General features: G+C 50.3%; 1 protein-coding gene across 1 annotated transcript; it reads right to left on the bottom strand.

Annotated features, from left to right (window-relative positions):
* Positions 1-14,661: 14,661 nt before the first annotated feature.
* On the bottom strand, positions 14,662-19,005 carry LOC306826300 (uncharacterized protein; the record flags this gene model as incomplete). Its single annotated transcript, XM_079347500.1, has 2 exons — positions 14,662-15,225; positions 18,868-19,005. Coding segments are annotated over 2 exons (702 nt in total), but the record flags the coding sequence as incomplete, so codon positions are not given.
* Positions 19,006-20,946: the final 1,941 nt, after the last annotated feature.

The raw sequence follows: 20,946 nt of genomic DNA, 5'->3' as shown, positions 1-20,946 counted from the left end.
AGCCATTAGACTCACTTGATTTTCATTATTAGTTCACGGAGCGTTCCGGATTAAAGATTCCCCCCCCCCCCCCCCCCCCCCCCCCTCCCCTCCCGTGAGCGCCCCCTGGAGGTTCCACTGTGAGGGAATTTCAGGTTGCATGAGTATCCGATCGCAGCTTCTGTTTCAGGGCTCGAGCGCTGTGCTACCAAATTTGGGTTACCATAACAACGCTGTGAAGAGAGTGAAATCAGATCTGCAGTGGAGGCAGGGAGTCAGGTCGAGCGAGCAGAGAGAGAGAGAGATATAAAGATGTGGAGGGCGAGCGAGGGGAGGCTGATAACGGCGGTGAACCTTGGCATCCAGACAGCCCTGACAGGAGGTTCTCCTACCCAGAATGCACGGCTGTCTAATTCCCATATCTCCCTCTCTCTCTCTTTATTTAGAGTAGTGCTCTCTCGCCCCTCTACCTCCCCAGCATGTTGATGTTGTTCTTTTTACCGGAAAACAACAGCACAAGCCGCCGCGCCGTGGGAGCGAATCACACCTGTCAGAGGAATCCTTGTTTTTGTCAGCGACTGTGATTTTCCTGCGTTCAGATCAGTGTGGCGTTTCACGCTCCTGTGCAGGTGGACGCCCTTCTCCGTGACCCTCAGACCGGCTTAGATTAACGTCACACATACACGTCACCACGTCCCTCGAACAGGAGGCGCTCCCCGACCTGATAGTTTATCACACAGGTCAGATAAGAAGAGGGGCTGTTTGTCTTTGCAGCGTTTTGTTCTCGTCACAGAGATTTCAGCACCACGGACAGTGACATCACCAAGCGCAGCGTTTAAATGCTTTACTAAAACATGACCTACTGACTGAAATATTTAGGTTTGTTTGCCAGATATGAGAGCAGTTATCAGGTGAACAGGTGTTGCAGCGATGGAAGCGGGCAGTGGAACTGCTTCAGATAGAAGTGATTGTACCCGAGCTAAAAAGCCTCTGCATGTTTCTAATAAGCTCCAGCAGCAGAAAGCTGCTCAAACTAGGATCAATGTTGGAGATGAAACATGGAGAGAGGTTAGAACGCAGAAAGCTTTACAGACCCATGCAGAGCTGGCTAAACACTGAAGCTACAGTGTCCACCACATGCAGAGCTGGCTAAACACTGAAGCTACAGTGTGCACCACATGCAGAGCTGGCTAAACACTGAAGCTACAGTGTCCACCACATGCAGAGCTGGCTAAACACTGAAGCTACAGCGTCCACCACATGCAGAGCTGGCTAAACACTGAAGCTACAGCGTCCACCACATGCAGAGCTGGCTAAACACTGAAGCTACAGTGTCCACCACATGCAGAGCTGGCTAAACACTGAAGCTACAGTGTGCACCACATGCAGAGCTGGCTAAACACTGAAGCTACAGTGTCCACCACATGCAGAGCTGGCTAAACACTGAAGCTACAGCGTCCACCACATGCAGAGCTGGCTAAACACTGAAGCTACAGTGTCCACCACATGCAGAGCTGGCTAAACACTGAAGCTACAGTGTCCACCACATGCAGAGCTGGCTAAACACTGAAGCTACAGTGTCCACCACATGCAGAGCTGGCTAAACACTGAAGCTACAGTGTCCACCACATGCAGAGCTGGCTAAACACTGAAGCTACAGTGTCCACCACATGCAGAGCTGGCTAAACACTGAAGCTACCGTGTCCACCACATGTAGAGCTGTGTGAGAGGAGGGGGGCGGAGCCAGCTGTCAAACTGAAACAATGGGAGCTGATGACTTTCCCGTCCGGTCTCAGTCTGCTCCACATTGTGCTGAGTCGTCTTCTGCTTCCTGGTGTAAAACGTGTCGTGTTCATAATAACCTCAAACCTCAGCAGCAAGTCGGCGTCTGAATGTGGCCGTGTGAGACTGATACCACACATTACTGTCACATCTGTCTCCAGCACCACCTCCCATCAGCACATTATGCATGCAGCGGTTACCACAGGATCATATTGTTCCTCCAGTGGAAACATGTTTCTTCTGCTGACGTGTCCTTATTGTGTCCTTGGTTTTTGAATCATTTCGTCCATGCAGCTCAATACATACAGGGTCGTGCATCCTGCCATATTCGACCTTTGAACTCGACGACCCTTTGGAAGATGGAGAATTGATTTCTGTCCCGTCCATTTTCATCGTCAGGCTTTATGACACCCAAAAAGTATCCTGACTCTGATTTTAAATGGTTTCCTTTGAGAGCAGGATTTCATGACAATGATGCATCCGACCTCAAACACACCACACTCAGTTAAAAGTCTTTAAATAACGAGCGCAGACTTTGTCGTTTCCCGACACAGAACTTCATAAAAGTTAAATTGTGATGGAAGTGGCGGCTCGGGGTGAAACTGACCTGATCAGACGGCAGCGTGATGAAACGGACACGGAGGAGTTTGACGCTGGAAGCAGCTCATTAGAGGCTGTGAGCAGCTCATTAGTAATTACTCTCTCTAAATAGCATTCAGCTGCAGATTTCACAGGGCGCCACTCACTCGGTCACGGTGCACGACGGCGAGGAGGAACACTGCGGATCATCTGAGCGCGAGGAGTTAATGAATCTTAAAAACAGTGAAAAGAGTGTGTTTGGGTATGAAAGGCTCTGTGATTGGAAACGACAGATTAAAAGGGATTCAAGTGAATTTAGTTTTTTTGGTCTTTGCAGCTTTCTGAAGATTTTTTTGTTTTCTTCCTGTCGAGTCCGCTGACAGTTTCAAGCCTCAGCTTGTTGTTCAGAGTCTGACTCTTTGATCCTACATGCCAAAAAACTGCAGAGGAAGCTTTGTTCCTGCAACACAGAGTTTTTGAAAACTCATCGCCCCCCCCCCCCAACAACAGAAACAAGTTTAAGTTCTGATCAAATGAACGCCTCCGACATCTACGTCTTTGTTTCCTGCGCGGCGGGAGGATCAGAGCGTGAGAGTTCAGTTTGAACTCGGGTAACCTCGACTGCTGCATCGAATCAGTCGCAGTGATTTAAAAAAACTCCACAAATGTCTGACAGTCCAATTCAACAATCCTGCGATTCATTCAGCAGAGAAATATCACTCCCGTGATTCCCCCGCCAGCCTCTACGTCATCTTTCGTTATTGTTGATTGAGAGCCCCCTGGTGGCTGAATTTACTCACTCTGTGTTTAAAGGAACTCTTGTGTTGTGTTTAAGTAAGGTTTAATGGTTTCTGTTGGGAATGGATTTTAACATTTCCTCTGTGGACCAGTTGTACCAGTAACAGTGTGATTATGTTAACCCACCGTGGGTTCAGCTCAGAGGTTCTAATGGACTCTGTGGTTGTGGTCATTCATGTTTGATAAATGCTGTGGCAGAATCATCCGGTGCAGAGATGGAGAAATGTTGCAGAAAGATTCAACTGTCTTTAGCTGACTCACAAATCTACACGGGCTCAAGAGCAGTAGAAACAACAGAAAGGCATGCTGGGAAGTGGCCTCCGTTTTGGATTCGAACCGAGGCCACCAGCCTGGAGAGCTCCTCTTCATCATGTGTGTGAAGTGTGTTGTTGTAAATCCACTCTGATCCTGTATTTGATCATGTCTATAAACCCCTCTATTTCAGCCCTGCTCAGAACAGGCTGTTTCTGTGTCTGTAGCTTTAAATATGTAAATGAGCTGTGTCTGACCACGCCCCCTCTCTGGAAGGGCTCGGGTGTACTCGCTGCTTTCTGGCTCCATGTCCTATTGTTTACGGTGAGAAGGCAGACTCGGAGGGCAGAACAAACACCTAGCTGTGGGAGTGTCACCCACCTGGGGGAGGGGCTACTGCCCTTTGTGATGTCATGAAGGGAACATCTCCAAACGGCCTGCTTGTAGACCTTTTAAAGTCTTGTCAGTGTTTTTAGTTTGTTGCAGTTTCAGTCCCTCCTCCCCACATGTGGATCTGTGTGTGCGTTCATGAAATCAATAATGAGTGGTGGTCGTTTGCTGAATCGATGCAGGTGATTAGGCTGGTTTTCCTCTGATGGTCGAGCTGCTCCTCCTTCCAGCTGGGACTCTTCTTCTTCTTCTTTTAGAGCCTTGCGTCCGTCCGGTCCTGATGAGTGGACACTTTATGGCCAGCTGTCAGAGAGCACTTATCTCTGCAGAATGACGTCTCTCATGATGGTGCACAGCAGTTCATCAGCGACATGATGCTCGTGGGTGTGAAAGAGGAGGAGAGGGAGGTTTAGATTCATCGACCTGCAACAGATCAGCCTTCAATACGGGAGAGTTCAGATGTTGTTTTTACACTGGTTTGTAGTCGAGACCGCACGAGACCAAGACATACCTGAGACCAGAGGGCTCCAAGACCGAGTCCAAGACCGAGACACCTAGGGGTCAAGACCAAGACCATAAATATCTCTTGATTAATTAATTATTAGTTCTTTTAGAAAGAGGGGAGTGTCTCAGTGATGATGTTGAAAAACAGCCAATCAGTGGAGGTTTAGATTCTGTGACAAGAGAGACGTTGAAAACCTGATCTGGAGACCGTGTGCCGGTTTGACTCCAGCACTTCCTGTTCTGATGAGGAGAATATTTGAACCAGGTCTCTGCGAGCTCTCGTCTTCGAAGACGCCGGCCGTACGCTGCAGCGGAGCAGGTGGCTAACGACGCGTTCTCCGCTCGTTTGTCTCGGAGGCGGCGGACGTTTTTACGACTCCGACTCTGGATGGCGGGCGAGGCGAGTGATAATTCCAGCGATCGATGATGCAGCATTACTCATCGTTTAATCGCTCTGATCCTCGCCGCCTTTGACTGCTGCTCTTTTTTTTTAAAGGCGTGCGGTAATTAAGGACGAGACGACCCCCCCCCCCCCCCCCCGTGTTGACACATCATTGTAACGCTGTCAGTGTGTGAGAGGTGCGAGGTTTACATCCCCGCGGTGCCAGATGCACAGTAAAGAGCGTTGTGAACGCCGCGGCGTCACACGGGTAACTTTCTGACCTCGGTGTTTAACGGTGGCGTTCTGGAGACCGTCGTAGAAGTCGACGTCGTCGTATTGACTGTCAGTCGTAGTTTGACTTCTTAGACAAACACGTTTTCTGTCATCGCTGCGAACGCTGCTGGGTTAATGTGAAACACACATACACACACACACACACACACACACACACACACACACACACACACACACACACACAGGGCTGCATGCCTGCACGCTCACAGACGGGGATCGATGGGTGAAGGTGGAGCCGTCGGACCCGGAGGAGGATGATCTTACCAGGAGGAGAAACAAGATCTGAGTCCTGCAGAGGGAAAGCCCCCCCCCCCCTCTCCAATCCCATAATCCCTTTCTCCGCCTCATGTCTGATCCTGTACTGGTGTGTGTGTGTGTGTGTGTGTGTGTGTGTGTGTGTGTGTGTGTGTGTGTGTAGTGTGTAGTGTTAAGTATGCTCTCAGTCCTCGGTGAGGTGAGGAGGTGTTTGGGGGAGTTAGTGCCCTGCAGGGGGAGTCAGAGCGGGGGGGGGGGGGGGGTCATTACTGTCTGTAATTTCAGCCGTGTCAGAATCTGCTGTGTCGGTGATTTTCACTGACTGACTGAGTACTCCAACGCCGTCTTCTACTTCCTGTAACACGACGGTAAAATTAACCATCCAAACACACGTTTTTCTGACTGTCTGTGAACGCAGCACGATGATTAAAAGCAGCGTCGAATACAAAAACTGGAGAATGGACTTTAGAGCAGAACGCTGTGTTTGAAGACAGAGCCGTGCTAGGACCTGGACCTGGACCTGGACCTGGACCTGGACCTGTCCCCCGATCAGGTGGGACAGAGGCGGTCCTGAACAATGACTGACAGGTGATGAATTAAAGATGCTTTGTGCACAGACTCAGTCCTGACATTTCCTTCAAGTCTGTTTGTTGAGTGTCGACACACCTGCTGCAGAGAAAGATCCCTCGCCGCTCCGCTCCACCTCCCTCAGCTCGCCGCCACAGTGCGGGGTGAGTCAGAGCCCGTGTGTGTGTGTGTGTGTGTGTGTGTGTGTGTGTGTGTGCAGCACGTTAACACTCCCGGCTAACAGATCGTCAGCGGGACGTTTAATCAGGATCATTAGTGAGGTAAACAGATTGATGCGTCGCTGCGTGCTCCACGCCGGGTCGCTCTGACCCGTCAGGGTCGGTGCGGGTCACACTCAGAGGCCGTCACTGAGAAGGGAGCCAGAGGGGGGGGGGCTCCTGGATCTTCTTCCCTTTCTGAGTCCCGTCTGGTCTGTGTCTCTTCAGGATCAGTCGTGAGCTTCCTCTTCATTACACGGTGATGTACGACCGGCTGCGTCCAATCAGAGGCGGCCGCTCAGCAGCTGCAGCGAGGTCTGTGCTGAATTAGAGACATTAGGGCAGCTGAGCCACTCCATGCTAACCGTGTTAGCATCTTCCTGCGCAGAGGAGGAAGATAGAGTGCAGCTGCACGGAGCCTCTGTTTGTGTGGGAGAGAGAGTGAGCGAGCGAGTGAGTGAGCGAGCGAGCGAGAGAGAGAGGCTGTGTCCTGGAGGGAGGTTAGACACAGCTTGTGTGAACAATGAATGTGCAGTTAATTACCCCGAGCAGCTGCTTTGTCTTGCCATGCAGTGTGTGTGTGTTTGTGCACATTAAAGCGTGTTATAACAGGACGGTTTGTGTCGGGCTCTGTGATTGGCTCCTCGCCGCACACACACACACACACACCAGGAAACACCAGGGAGTATTAACAGCCAATATCCAATACCAGCAATATCCCAAAGAGCTCTCACACACATTCACACTCCACCGCCGAGGCAGCGGGAGCGTCACGCCCGCACACACACACACACACACACACACACACACACACACACATGAATCCTGACCCGCTGCAGCTGAGCGGCTCCATTAACCACCAGCCCGACACACACAAGACATTAGCCACCATTACCACCTCATGATGCACACACACACACACACACACACACACACACACCTCAGGGCTCTGCTCCATCATTTCTCTCACGCTCATGTCCTGTGTGTGTGTGTGTGTGTGTGTGTGTGTGTGTGTGTGTGTGTGTGTGTGTGTGTGTGTGTGTGTGTGTGTCTTCCCCTCCCTGGGATCCATTTTGGAAAGTGTCATCCTGCGGTTTGAACCAGACGGCATTTAACCAGCCTGTGGCTCCTTTACCCGCTCTAAAAGCTTCCTCTGTTATTCTCACCTGTTTAGTCTCCCGTCGTCGGCGCCGCAGAAGAGCGTCCTGATTGGACGGTTCATATTTATTAGGGTGGTGCAGTTATTCGTTGAGTGATTGAAGGAAACAGAGTGGTGCATCTTCCTCTTGGAGGGGATCTTTGAGGACAAACGCTTAACCACGATGGTGGCCATGTTGGAACCATGACAGGTGGGAGTTCAGCTCAGGGGCGTGTCCAGGCTTTTTGGGACTGGGGGGGCAACGGGGGGAGGGACTTGAGCAGGGGGGGTCTGAATCTGTCTGCACCAATCACACGACTTTAAAGTAACGCCAGATAAAAACTGTGATTCTTTAAGGGCTCAATTAAGATGGACGTTCAATGTCCGTCCGCTCCTCGGGTCGCTCCTCGGGTCGCTCCTCGGGCCGCTCCTCGGGTCGCTCCTCGGGTCGCTCCTCGGGCCGCTCCTCGGGTCGCTCCTCGGGTCGCTCCTCGGGTCGCTCCTCGGGTCGCTCCTCGGGTCGCTCCTCCGTCCGCTCCTCGAGTCGCTCCTCGGGCCGCTCCTCGGGTCGCTCCTCGGGTCGCTCCTCGGGTCGCTCCTCCGTCCGCTCCTCCGTCCGCTCCTCGAGTCGCTCCTCGGGTCGCTCCTCGAGTCGCTCCTCCGTCCGCTCCTCGGGTCGCTCCTCGGGTCGCTCCTCGGGTCGCTCCTCGGGTCGCTCCTCGGGTCGCTCCTCGGGCCGCTCCTCCGTCCGCTCCTCGGGTCGCTCCTCGGGCCGCTCCTCGGGTCGCTCCTCGGGTCGCTCCTCGAGTCGCTCCTCGGGCCGCTCCTCGGGCCGCTCCTCCGTCCGCTCCTCGGGTCGCTCCTCGGGTCGCTCCTCGGGTCGCTCCTCGAGTCGCTCCTCGGGTCGCTCCTCGAGTCGCTCCTCCGTCCGCTCCTCGGGTCGCTCCTCGGGTCGCTCCTCGGGTCGCTCCTCGAGTCGCTCCTCGGGCCGCTCCTCGGGCCGCTCCTCTGGCCGCTCCTCGGGCCGCTCCTCGGGCCGCTCCTCTGGCCGCTCCTCTGGCCGCTCCTCTGGCCGCTCCTCTGGCCGCTCCTCGGGCCGCTCCTCGAGTCGCTCCTCTGGCCGCTCCTCGGGCCGCTCCTCGGGCCGCTCCTCGGGCCGCTCCTCCTCCTCCTCGTCGTGTCGGGAGGTGGTTTGTTTGTTTGTGTGTTGATGTTTTGAGTTTGTTCCTTTGCACACTTTTTCAATATTTTCCAACAAACAAAGATTTTCACAGCAGGATGGAGGCGAGTGTGAGGCTGAAGCATCAAATTGCAGACCCCCCCCCCCCCCCCCCCCCCCCCCCCCTCTCTCTCTCTCTCTCCCTGCAGCTGACAGAGCACTTAGCTGCAGTGTGAACTAAAGCTCTCATCATTAATTCATGCTTTATTTTGCACCAGGAACCATTTGTTCCACCTCCCCCCCCCCAGCAGCCTCTCTCTGCCCTCTCGGCTCTCTCAGGGCCGTAATGGAGCATCGTTTCAGATTCCTTGGAGGCTGAGACACGACGCCCTCCCCTTAAAGCTTCCTGCTCTCTGGATGCTGACGGCTGAGCCTCGGGGTTTCTTTCTTCCTCTCTTGTTTCTGGGAGTCGGCCTGCTCTGGCGGCGAGGACGGTCGAACGGAGCCGTGTGTGTTTGCAGAGGAGTTTGAGGCGCTCAGAGAGAGCGCAGAGTCAACACGCGGCTGCAGCTCTGCTCGATGTGGATCAGAGACCGAGTCCTCCGTCTCAGCAGCTCATTTCATTACACAACAAAACTGCTTTTCATTGATTTTGTGGATTCCTACAAGATTATATCCAACGATCATCGTGTCCGAAACACAATCAAAAGTTAAATGTGGATAAATGGCCAAATACCAAATTAGTCCTCTAATTGATTTATTGGTTTTGAGATAAAATGGAGAGAAAGTTGTATGTCGGCCAGATCTACATGTAGCTACATTTAGCATGTGGACGCTAACCTGCAAGAAGGACTAAACTGATGTTAGCATAGTTTACACAAGGACAGATTAGACCCACAATGCACTGCTGCTGTTTGGTTCACTCGGCTTGTTTGGTCTGAGCAGCGCTCTACGGAAGTGTAAAATCCTGCAGTTCCTTCAAGTGTCCACTAGGGGGCGCATCAGAGTTCGAGTATGAGCGTTCACACCGTTTTGGGATTTTTTGGGACCGATACAGGTATCAATAAATGGGTAGAAAAAAATTCTGGTACGGATTTTTGGGAGCGATATCTCATAAGTAAATCGAATGAGATGGTTTTGGATATTAGACAGATGAAGATTTATCAGGAAGACGAGATGGTCACTCAGCTGGAAAGTAACCGAGCGTGTTTGTGCGTCACAGGACGCTTGGTGTAATCCACCTAGCGCCCTCTGCTGGTGACAGAGAACTGATAGTGTAACACAATGAGTACGTCACGTTGTAACGGCTCATATCGGAGAAACAATTAACCGGTCGGATTTTATTTCAGCTCAGACACTAAAACACAGTTTAAATTCTTCATCATTTATATAGAGAGAAAGTACAGAGGAGCTTAAAGAGAGCTAAGCTGATGGATGCTGACTGCTCATTACACAGTTGTAGATCACATGATGTTTTAAACACTCGGCTGTTTGCAGGTTTCAGGGTTTTATTTGGACCCCCTTAAAAACACTCGACTCTTCCTCCCTCTGACCTCTTTTCTCTTTTGTGTGTGTGTGAGTTGTTTTTACCTGGTTTCACCTCCGAGTGTGGAGTGAAGGTGAGCTTCCATTAGCATGGAAATAGGATCATCAGAGTCAGGGAGGGTATATCTCCGGTATGTTTAACATGAGGCCAAATCGCTGGCGGAGATGCCGGCCCACGCGTGGCGTGTGAAGGGCGGGAGAGGACACAGCAGGGGGGGGCCGTGGCAGAGGGATTCAGGGCGACTGCTGACTTCACAAGTTTGACTTTCCAGTCCCAAACATTTCTAACGAGCAGCAGCAGCAGCAGTCGCTGAGCGAGAGGACGAGAACTTTTCCTCACTCTGTCCTGCTTGCTGCTGCACGAAGGCGGCTGGAATCACATCCAGCAGGTTTGTGTGAATCTTTCTGCTTCAACGCTCAGTTTCTAACAAGGTCATTCAGGATGCTTCCTCACACTTGAAAGGAAGAAACAGGATTTACATATCCTGTGTAAATGAGTCCAGTGAGGGAGAAGCTGGAGTCCTGCTGGCTGTGTTGTTGTCAGAGCTGTGTTTATATGGACAGGACTGCCGGCTCCTCCCCTTGTGTATAAATCCACTCTGATCCTGTATCTGATCATGTCTATAAACCCCTCTATTTCAGCCCTGCTCAGAACAGGCTGTTTCTGTGTCTGTAGCTTTAAATATGTAAATGAGCTGTGTCTGACCACGCCCCCTCTCTGGAAGGGCTCGGGTGTACTCGCTGCTTTCTGGCTCCATGTCCTATTGTTTACGGTGAGAAGGCAGACTCAGAGGGCAGAACAAACACCTAGCTGTGGGAGTGTCACCCACCTGGGGGAGGGGCTACTGCCCTTTGTGATGTCATGAAGGGGACATCTCCAAACGGCCTGTTTGAGCAGGCAGAAGACAGAGAGGATGGACTTTTCCCATCATTGGAGGGTTTGGAGACGATGATGATGTGACCTTTAAGGAATTTTAACTTGAACATGAACTAAATTTACTTTTCAAATTGTGCAGATTGATTTTTGTTTTCGACACAACCAGAAAGCAATAAACCTCATAATGTTGTAGTTGAACAATCGCAGGTAGATTTGAACCCTTTTTTTCTCAGTAATGACAAATATAAGGGCCGTGTATTTATGAATCCAGAAAAGAACGATGCATTACAGCAGATAGAGATTGAAGCCGTTTGTTGGATTCTTAAACCGGGCTGAAAGTCCGTCCTCGTCTTTCTTTTATCTGATGTTGGCCGCCGTCTCCTGCATGATGGATGAGGAGCGGAGGCCGAGGCGAGGCCCAGGACTCCTCCCCGCTCCGCAGCCTTTAAGGCATCATTGGAGGGATAATTAGATCTGGAAAACATTTGGGCTCCGGGACGTGCAGAAGCCTTTTTCTTACTCTCATAATGGAATCTGCAGAACAGATGGAGCGTTTCAACAGACCACACCCACGGGCAAATATGTTACATGAACATGTGTTTTTATACTGTGTTGAGATCTGCTGGGAAACATGAAGGATTTAAAGTAGAGAAGAAGAGGACAGACTCATCGACCTGCTGCTGACCTCTGATTGGCTAATTACCCCCGAGGTGTCTAGAACATATAATCACTGTGTGATAATCTGATTACTGCTGATGCTCCGCTGTAAATTTGATTTACGTGCAGAGCTAATCTTCCTGCGTCGGGGCTCCGATGCTGATGAACAGAAAGATTTAAAAATCCCCTTTAGCACCGGATCAAAGATAAAAGTGATCCGGAACAACCGGAGCTGAGTGGACTGTTCAAAGACGACCAAATCTTATTGTTCGGAAAAAACTTCATACTTTGTCCACAAGAGGGCGCTAAGATCCACACACATTTCAGGAGACGCAAAAAAAAAAGACTTTACGAACCGCAAAAAAACAAAAACCTAAAAAAAACATCTAATGAAAGAAACAAAAACAAGTAAAAACATCTGAAGTGCAAAAACCATTTCACAAAATGCAAAAAAAAATAAATAAATCATGAATCCCCAAAATCCCTGAGGAGCATCTATAGAAGTGCAAAAAAAAACATTTTAGAAAAAGCAAAGAAAATCTTGGAAAAGAACTGGAAAAACAATGTTGAGTGTAAAAGTAAAACATTTTACAAAAAGCAAAAATATTTCACGAAATGCAAAAAAAAAATCTCCCAACACACAAATATAATAAACATATCGTTACTCAGAACCTCCATCAGTCCACAAACTAAAGAACATCTACTTCCTGTTTCAGTCGATTAGTGAAGTTATACCTCGTAGCCCCTCCCTCCCCTTTGTGATGTCACTCTGACGTAGGGCGGGGCTTTTTTGTCCCACCTCGTGTTGTGGACTCAACGCCACAGAGACTCGACCACGAGAAGACGTATTGATCAGACGATGAAGCTGACTCCGCTCACATCACAGTCACTGAACTCCGAGGGAAGATGCTTTAGTGTGTGTGTGTGTGTGTGTGTGTGTGTGTGTGTGTAGTGGGGTGGTCTGAGCATGTGCAGAGCCTGCTGACATTTTCCAGCCAGCTCAGGCTGCTGAATAATTGATCAGAGGCCTCACCTCTTTGAGTCTCTGTGAGTTTCCCTCAAACGCTGCCTGATGTGTCCGTCCACCCGCTCCTCTCTCTCTCTCTCTCTCTCACCCGTCTCTCTCTCTCTCTGTCTCCCTCTCTGTCTCTGTCTCTCTCTCTCTTTCTCTCTCTCTCTCTCTCTCTCTCTGTCTCTGTCTCTCTCTCTGTCTCTGTCTCTGTCTCTCTCTCTCCCTCTCTCTGTCTCTGTCTCTGTCTCTGTCTCTCTCTCTCTCTCTCTCTGTCTCCCTCTCTGTCTCTGTCTCTGTCTCCCTCTCTGTCTCTGTCTCCCTCTCTGTCTCTCTCTCTGTCTGTCTCTCTCTCTCTCTCTCTCTCTCTCTCTGTCTCATTTTTTTGAGCCAGCTTGTGAAAACGTCTTTTTCTGTCTCTTCCTGCTGTTCCTGGAGCCGGCCTCTAGTGGACACTGGAGGAACTGCAGGATGTTGCACAGTGTTGGAGGTTGCTGCAGCTCCAGCAGCGTCGAGTCTTTGTGCAAACACAGACACAGTTTCTGTGTGACACGCAGGTTTTCTTCTGTCGGAGGATCCCCGTCTTCTTCTTCTTCTTCTCTGCTCTTTTCTCGGCCTGTGTCACGTCCTCGCTCACTTCCTGCCACCAGCTGTCAGCCTGTTTCTTCTTCTGCTCTTTTCTCGCTCCACTCTTTTGATTTCCGTCTCTTTGCCTTTTTTTCTTCTGATTTCTCTGCCATCTTTTCCCTCCAGTGTCCCCCCTTTTACCCCCCCCCCCCCCCCCCCCCGCCTGCTGTCTTTTTATCAGTTTCTGTCAGGAGCCGTCGGAGATAAGCTCCGTGCAGTTTACTTTATCTGTCTCCTTTCTCGCTCCATCTTCTTCCTCCGCTGAGATTGTAAAGACAATAAACCATGCTGTTTGTTTTAGCTGCACTGTCTCACAGATTTAGATTCAGTCTGTCAGACTTCATCGTTTCCACATGTCGGGGTGTCGGGGTGTGTTTAAGCCTGAGCCTGCAGTTCATCGAGTGTCCACTAGAGGTGACCTCCTGACGTGAGTCGCTCCCCGTAGAGCTCACCTGTTTACATCATCATCATGTTCTCAGGAGCTCAGATGTGTCTTACAAACATGTCCACTTCCTGTCTGTCTCCTGTGATTCCCTGACTTCCTGTCTGTCTCCTGTGATTCCCCTGACTTCCTGTCGGCGGTGAGTTTGACTTCTTCCCCGTCACCACAGCGTGCGTTTCCTCCTCTCTGAGCTCCGGAGAGAAAATGATGAATTCATCCAAGTAACCTCCATCGCTGCTCTTAAACAGCCTCCGTGACTCCCCACTGGCATCTGGACCAGTTGCACAGGTTACCATGTGACTTGTTACCACGGTAACCCCACTGGATGAGCAGGCTGTGTTGCTCTTTCTCTTGCTCTTGTTTGGTCGATCTCGGTGTCTGAAGTTTTTTCCCGCTCTGATCTCTGCGGCGGATTCTGTCGACGAAGCGTTCGGCGACCACACAGCTCGTTTTTTCCTTTCATCTGCCTCACGGTCGACCAGCGTAACCACGACGTGTTCATACATAAAACACGAGGCAGAAACCCCCCAGAGACCACACGAGTGTGCTGACTCCATCAATGGCCGTCTATATTTAACACACTGGAGTGAGTGTGTGTGTGTGTGTGTGTGTGTGTGTGTGTGTGTGTGTGTGTGTGTGTGTGTGTGTGTGTGTGTGTGTGTGTGTGTGTGTGTGTGTGTGTGTGTGTGTGTGTGTGTGTGTGTGTGTCGTGTAAGCCCCGTGCTTTTGCTTCAGCATGATGACACAGCCGTGCACAACAAAGACTCTCAGTTGCTAGGCAACCTCGTCTAGAAACACTCGACAACCAAAATACAGCGTGCATGCAGCAGCTGGAGGGATCCAACGGACGCCTGAGGAGAGTACCTGCTAACAGGTCATCTTCATCATCCTCATCTTCATCCTCATCCTCATCATCCTCCTCCTCATCTTCATCCTCCTCCTCATCTTCATCCTCATCCTTATCATCCTCCTCATCATCCTCCTCCTCATCTTCATCCTCCTCATCCAACTCCTCATCATCTTCATCATCCTCATCTTCCTCCTCATCTTCATCCTCATCCTTATCATCTTCATCATCCTCATCCTCATCATCCTCCTCCTCATCTTCATCCTCATCCTCCTCCTCCTCATCATCATCCTCCTCCTCATCTTCATCCTCCTCCTCATCTTCATCCTCATCATCATCATCCTCCTCCTCATCTTCATCATCCTCATCATCTTCATCCCTATCCTCCTCATCCTCATCATCCTCATCATCATCCTCCTCATCATCATCCTCCTCCTCATCTTCATCATCCTCATCATCTTCATCCTTATCATCCTCCTCCTCATCTTCATCCTCATCCTCATCTTCATCATCCTCCTCCTCATCTTCATCCTCATCATCCTCCTCCTCATCTTCATCCTCATCCTTATCATCCTCCTCCTCATCTTCATCCTCATCCTTATCATCCTCCTCATCATCCTCCTCCTCATCTTCATCCTCATCCTCCTCATCTTCATCATCCTCATCATCCTCATCTTCATCCTCATCTTCATCCTCATCTTCATCCTCATCCAACTCCTCGTCCTCATCATCCTCATCCTCATCTTCATCCTCCTCATCCTCCTCCTCATCCTCCTCCTCATCTTCATCCTCATCCTTATCATCCTCCTCCTCATCTTCATCCTCCTCCTCATCCTCATCCTCCTCCTCATCTTCATCATCCTCATCATCCTCATCTTCATCCTCATCCTTATCCTCATCCTCCTCCTCATCTTCATCCTCATCCTCCTCCTCATCTTCATCATCCTCATCATCCTCATCTTCATCCTCCTCCTCCTCATCCTCCTCCTCATCTTCATCCTCATCCTCCTCATCCTCCTCCTCATCCTCCTCCTCATCATCCTCCTCCTCCTCATCATCATCCTCCTCCTCCTCCTCCTCATCCTCCTCATCTTCATCCTCCTCCTCCTCATCTTCATCATGGTGTTGGTCTTTAAAAGTATGAAGCTCCTCCGGCCTGCAGCAGGAGCGTCTCTGGCTTCAGTGAACGTTGTGTTCAAGTTCTTGAAATGTGTGGGAAACTTCAGACCCCGTTATGACCCCACAGAAGAATAGCCAGCAGGTCAAATGTTCAGCACAGTTTTTTCTTTGACTGTTTTTTTAATTCACTCTGAAAAAGAACTTTTGCATATAGACTGCTGTTTAACCCTTTAATAACCTGAGACAGAAGATTAACCAGCTTACAGACTGACTAATGTAATGTAATGATTCAGAAAAAAACTAATAAAAAAAACAGATAAAGTACGAAAAAAAAAAAGTAATTTCCTTTTATTAAAGGACCTTCTTACTGTTTAAAAACATTAGAACACAGTTTTTCTCTGTTTTGACTTTTTGTGTATTTATGTTATTTAGGTCAAAATACAAAAAAAAAAAAATATATTAAAAAACAAACGAATCATGGGGCCCAGTGAGCGATTCTAACACGACAATGTGTGATAAAAAAAACCACACTTTTATTCACTGTGAACAAACGGGGGCGTGTCTGCGTGCACAAAGTTATTTTTACAGCACTTCCTGTCGTTTGCATCGTCACGCTAACGTCACTCTTAGACTTCAGCGTCTCTCCTCCCTTTAATCACTGTCATGAACGTCTCTCCGTCTCCTTGGTAACCGTCTCAGGTCTGCGTCTCTCCCTGACCCGTCCGGTCCCGTGGCCGGAGTTCAAGTCCGTCCTCTGCCCGTGGAAACCTTGAAGCTCGCGCGTGCTGGGCGCTGTGAGCCAGGAGCTAATTAGTGCGTGCAGAGTGACCTTGGTTAATGACCTTGGTTAATTAGATCAGAACAGAGCGGTCTGAACGCTGACCTGGCCTCAGAAGAAACTTTTATTTTGAAAGTGTCTGCAGGCTGAATGTTTGACGACAGCGGTCAGACGTCGACTCAAAGAGGAGAGGAGGTCACAGACTGAAGGGTTCAAAGGTCACACGTTCCTCAGAAACGATCAGCTGTGAACGTCACTTTTTAAACCGCTCGTTGTCACGCCGCAACAAACGACCCAGAATTCATAGCGGCTGCTGTTTGTGTGGAGTCAGAGCGGAGCGGCGGCTCGCGCCCACGCAGGCGCTGTGACTCACCGCTCTGCTTTAACCACGAAGGTGAACGTGGGATTTCTCCAGAGAGACGAGGTTCAGTCTGAGCTGTGTGACAGACGCCACGTGACTCAGAGAGCGCTCCTCGGTCTTCAGACGCCAAGTGACTCAGAGAGCGCTCCTCGGTCTTCAGACGCCACGTGACTCAGAGAGCGCTCCTCGGTCTTCAGACGCCATGTTCAGTCTGTGGACTGGAACAAAGAGGATCAGCTGGAGCTCATCAATCCCTCACACAGATTAGTCACGATGGATCCATCAGGCCGGGTCCAGGCGCCGCTCGAGGTCGAGTTCAGGGTCGCAGAGAAAAGGACAGGAAGTCGATGGATCAGTCAGAGCGTGCAGGACGCACCAGTTCAATAAAGCAAATAAAAAACTGCGGTTGGATTTGTTCCTGCTGCGCTGAGCGAGCAACAGGTAAATAATGAGGAGCAGAGAGCGCGTGGAGCGACAGTGAGTCAGCTTTAAAAGCCTCCCGCTGTCACCGCGGCGTCCCTCGCTCCCTCCGCTCTGACTGAGCGGTCTGCAGCACGGCCCGCCTTCAGAGCAGCAGGCGCTCCGTCTCTCCCTCAGCGTGCTCACAGTTTACCGCCGTCCTGAGAGCGTGCTGAAACTCGTCTCTGAGAAACACGAGTCACCGCCAGAGGTGAAAAGTGAAGAGCAAACGTTCCCAGTTAAATGTTTCTGATGAAGTGTGATGTCACAAAGGGCTAAAACATAATAATAATAATTATAATTCTTTATAAGTGTTGATAAATGTTGAGTAAGAAAAGCTTTCTCAGGAATAACCGCCTCTGATTGGCCTGTTTGCAGGTGCTGTTTCTGTGTCTGTAGCTTTAAATATGTAAATGAGCTGTGTCTGGCCACGCCCCCTCTCTGGTTCAAACTCCTTACTGCAGTTTTCCTTCCGGGATTTGAACCCTACACTCGCGTTGAAACGTTTGAACCTTCTTCTTCTTCGTTGGTGCCTCCTCTCGGCTCCACAGACGCCTCACACCAGACATCCAGAGAAGAAGAAGAGGAAGAAGAAGAAGAAGAAGAAGAAGAAGAAGAAGAAGAAGAGTGTGTGTGCAGCCTGCAGCGTTCGGAGGAGGAAATGATGTCATATCCAGCCGTGGTGACGACTTCACAAACAAAAAATCCTGTCTTTAGTTTGTGTTGTGTTAAATTTTCTGAACAAAAAACGCTGAGTCATGTCTGAAAAGCAGAGCAGGTCTAAAATATGCCGACTCATCACGCAGGGAGAGGAGGAAGGAGGCCGGATAAACAGACCCCCCCGGTCTGCATGGAAGCTAAACATGCAGCGAGCGCGGCGCCACATGGCTCCCGAGAGAAACACCAGCTCAGTGTGTGTGTGTGTGTGTGTGTGTGTGTGTGTGTGTGTGTGTGTGTGTGTGTGTGTGTGTGTGTGTGTGTGTGTGTGTGTGTCAGCATCATGACAGAGTGAGACGGGCGTGAAAGGAGTCCACAGTGACATGGAAACATTTTTACCTCCTTTTTCCTGTTTGTCTGCAGCTTTGTGTTTTTTTGCTACTTCCTGTCTCGGTCAGGTTCTGCAGAACCGACCTGGTTCAGAAAGGGTTAAATAAATAAAACACACAGGTGTGAGCTGCTCAGAGTCCTGAAGTGACCCCTCACACTCTGGGCTTTCATACACAGCCCTGATTGGCTGGGCGGACAGAAGGAAGGTTTTCATTGTGCAGCTGAGCTGTCAATCAAAAGGTGTAAAGAAAGGGGCGTTCAGGGACTCGTGTTCTGGATTCTGGTGAACCCGTGTCTCCCGCTCTTTTTTTTTTCCTTCCTTCCATTTAAATCCTGGAGTTTCTGTTTTTTTCCCGCTCAGACGCTCGGAGGCTCGTCGGATCTTCATCTATGTAGGTCAAACGTTTGGCAGACGTTGTTGATGTGAACGTCTCGGAGGATTTGTGGTTTCGTTCAGCGTGCGTGACGCCGCCCGATGATGCGTTCAAGGACCAATCAGTGAGCTCCCTCTCCGATCAGATGGATTTAATAAAGTCCGTTCAGGACGCACAGTTCCTCAGCCGGCAGAGACGTGCGGAGGATCCAGAGGAGGGAAGGTCAGGGTTGCCGGTTCAAGTCTGGAGATAGTTTAGGGGGCAGAGCTGACGTGCACAGGATCCTGTTTGTGTGTGTAGAGAGACATGTTACTCACACACACACACACACACACACACACACACACACACACACACACACACACTGAACCTCAGCAGGCTGCTGCTCAGGGATTGGACCCAGCGCCGGAGCGTTCGCTCAAGGGCACCTTGGCAGTACTTGGGAGGCTGCCAGACAAACTTCCAACCTTCATCTCCCGACCCAAAAGTCCCTTCAAACCCAGACTCTTTCCTCTCCGGCCCCCGCTCGGGGTCGAGTCGGGGCCGGAGCCGATCCCAGCTGTCATTGGACGAGAGGCGGAGTCACACCCTGGACTGTTCTGACCCGGACTCACCTCAGCGTCTGGGACACTCTCTCTCTCTCTCTCTCTCTCTCTCTCTCTCTCTCTCTCTCTCTCTCTCTCTCTCTCTCTCTCTCTCTCTCTCTCTCTCTGAAACTTCTTGATTTGGAGTTTCTCTCCGTGCCGCTCCCTCCTCCATCCTCATTGGTCGATCCTCAGGCTCACGCCACACTCTTAGCTCCGGCGTGGCGTCTCCATCTGGATCTCTCTCCGCTCTGTCACGGCGGCTCTCCTGCTGTTCAGTCACGCGTGTCCGATCTGAGTCTCGGGGGGGGCGTGTGCTCGATGGACCGCTCATTAGGCGAGTCGATGAAAGACGCAGATTTGTAGCGGCGTGTTTTTCGAGGTTAATTCGTTTTGATTCATGAGACTAATGGCTTCATGAGAAACCACCGGGGGGGCCTTTAAATCAGGAAGCAGGAGACAAACCCCAGGAGAGCAGGACGCAGCAGAACCACCCTCCAGAACAATCACAAACCTTTTCTCATCTGCTCGACGTGACAGCTGGTCTGAACATGAAGATGAATGAGTGCAGAGCGCTTCATGTTGCTGCTCTCGTGTGTTTGAGACGGATCTTTAATATTTCAGACACTAAATCAGCAGCTTCAAAAGTGGGTTAATCAGATTCAGTGATAAATCCTGCAGCGTCTGCAGAGCACGAGCTACAAATCCATCCAGACTGGAGTCTGAACGAGTCCGACCTGCAAGACCACAAACATCCCCCCCCCCTCCTCTCACACAGGTCACCATGTAGAGACACTGTAGCTTCAGTGTTTAGCCAGCTCTGCATGTGGTGGACACTGTAGCTTCAGTGTTTAGCCAGCTCTGCATATGGTGGACACTGTAGCTTCAGTGTTTAGCCAGCTCTGCATGTGGTGGACACTGTAGCTTCAGTGTTTAGCCAGCTCTGCATGTGGTGGACACTGTAGCTTCAGTGTTTAGCCAGCTCTGCATGTATAGACACTGTAGCTTCAGTGTTTAGCCAGCTCTGCATGTGGTGGACACTGTAGCTTCAGTGTTTAGCCAGCTCTGCATGGGTCGGTAAAGCTTTCTGCGTTCTAACCTCTCTCCATGTTTCTCCATGTTTCTGCTGGTGGGTCGGGGAGGGAGTCAGTGAAATGAGGAAGAGGATGTTCTTCACAGGTGACGCAGAAGAAGAAGAAGAGAAGAGGGGAAATAGTTCTTCTCGTAAATGAAGGAGAGGAGATTAAACAGGCGGTCAGCGTCGACTCGAGCGTGTGTCAGCTGTTTGTAAGTTTCAGTTTCAGCAGCGTCCCACAGAGTGATGAGTCAGCAGATTTTAACCACAGAGTAAAGCTGTTCAATTCCCTCTGAAGAGTCTTTTTAAACACAATCACAGAAACGTAGGAGTCGACCGGGTCACGCCCTCGCTCGGCCCAGAGGCTGGAGAGATAGTCTCCTCCATGGTCACGGTCTAACTCGACGTTCTTCACATAGTTTAATGAGCGTGACTTTGATTGTTCCTTGATGTGTGTTTGAAGCCTCTTGACTCTTCGAGTACTGTGAGCTCATGTTGTCCAACTCTAAATCAACAAAACCACTTCTTGTAGGTCTCAGTCTCCACTCGGAATCAGATTCATTTTTACCTCTGTCTCAGACCGTGTGGTCATCAAGTCCAACACTGATCGTTTATTTTTCCTCGTCATGTGAAAAGAAAAAAAACACATCACTTAAATTCATAAATCCATTTTTATTCCCCCCCCCTCTGGTTACGACCTCAACCTTCCCAGTCTAAGGGAGGGACACGCCCCCTTCTGATTCTCTGTGCCCCCCCCCCCCCCCCCCCTCATCGATGGCTGCACATCGAGCGGAGGACTTCCACTCGACATTTAGTCGTTTTCCTCTCATGCAACATGAAGCGTTTGT

This window comes from Symphodus melops, assembly GCF_947650265.1.
Source record: "Symphodus melops genome assembly, chromosome: 7".
Taxonomy (NCBI): domain Eukaryota; kingdom Metazoa; phylum Chordata; class Actinopteri; order Labriformes; family Labridae; genus Symphodus; species Symphodus melops.
Note: the sequence above shows the minus strand (reverse complement) of the source record. Positions and strands in the feature narration are given on the sequence as shown.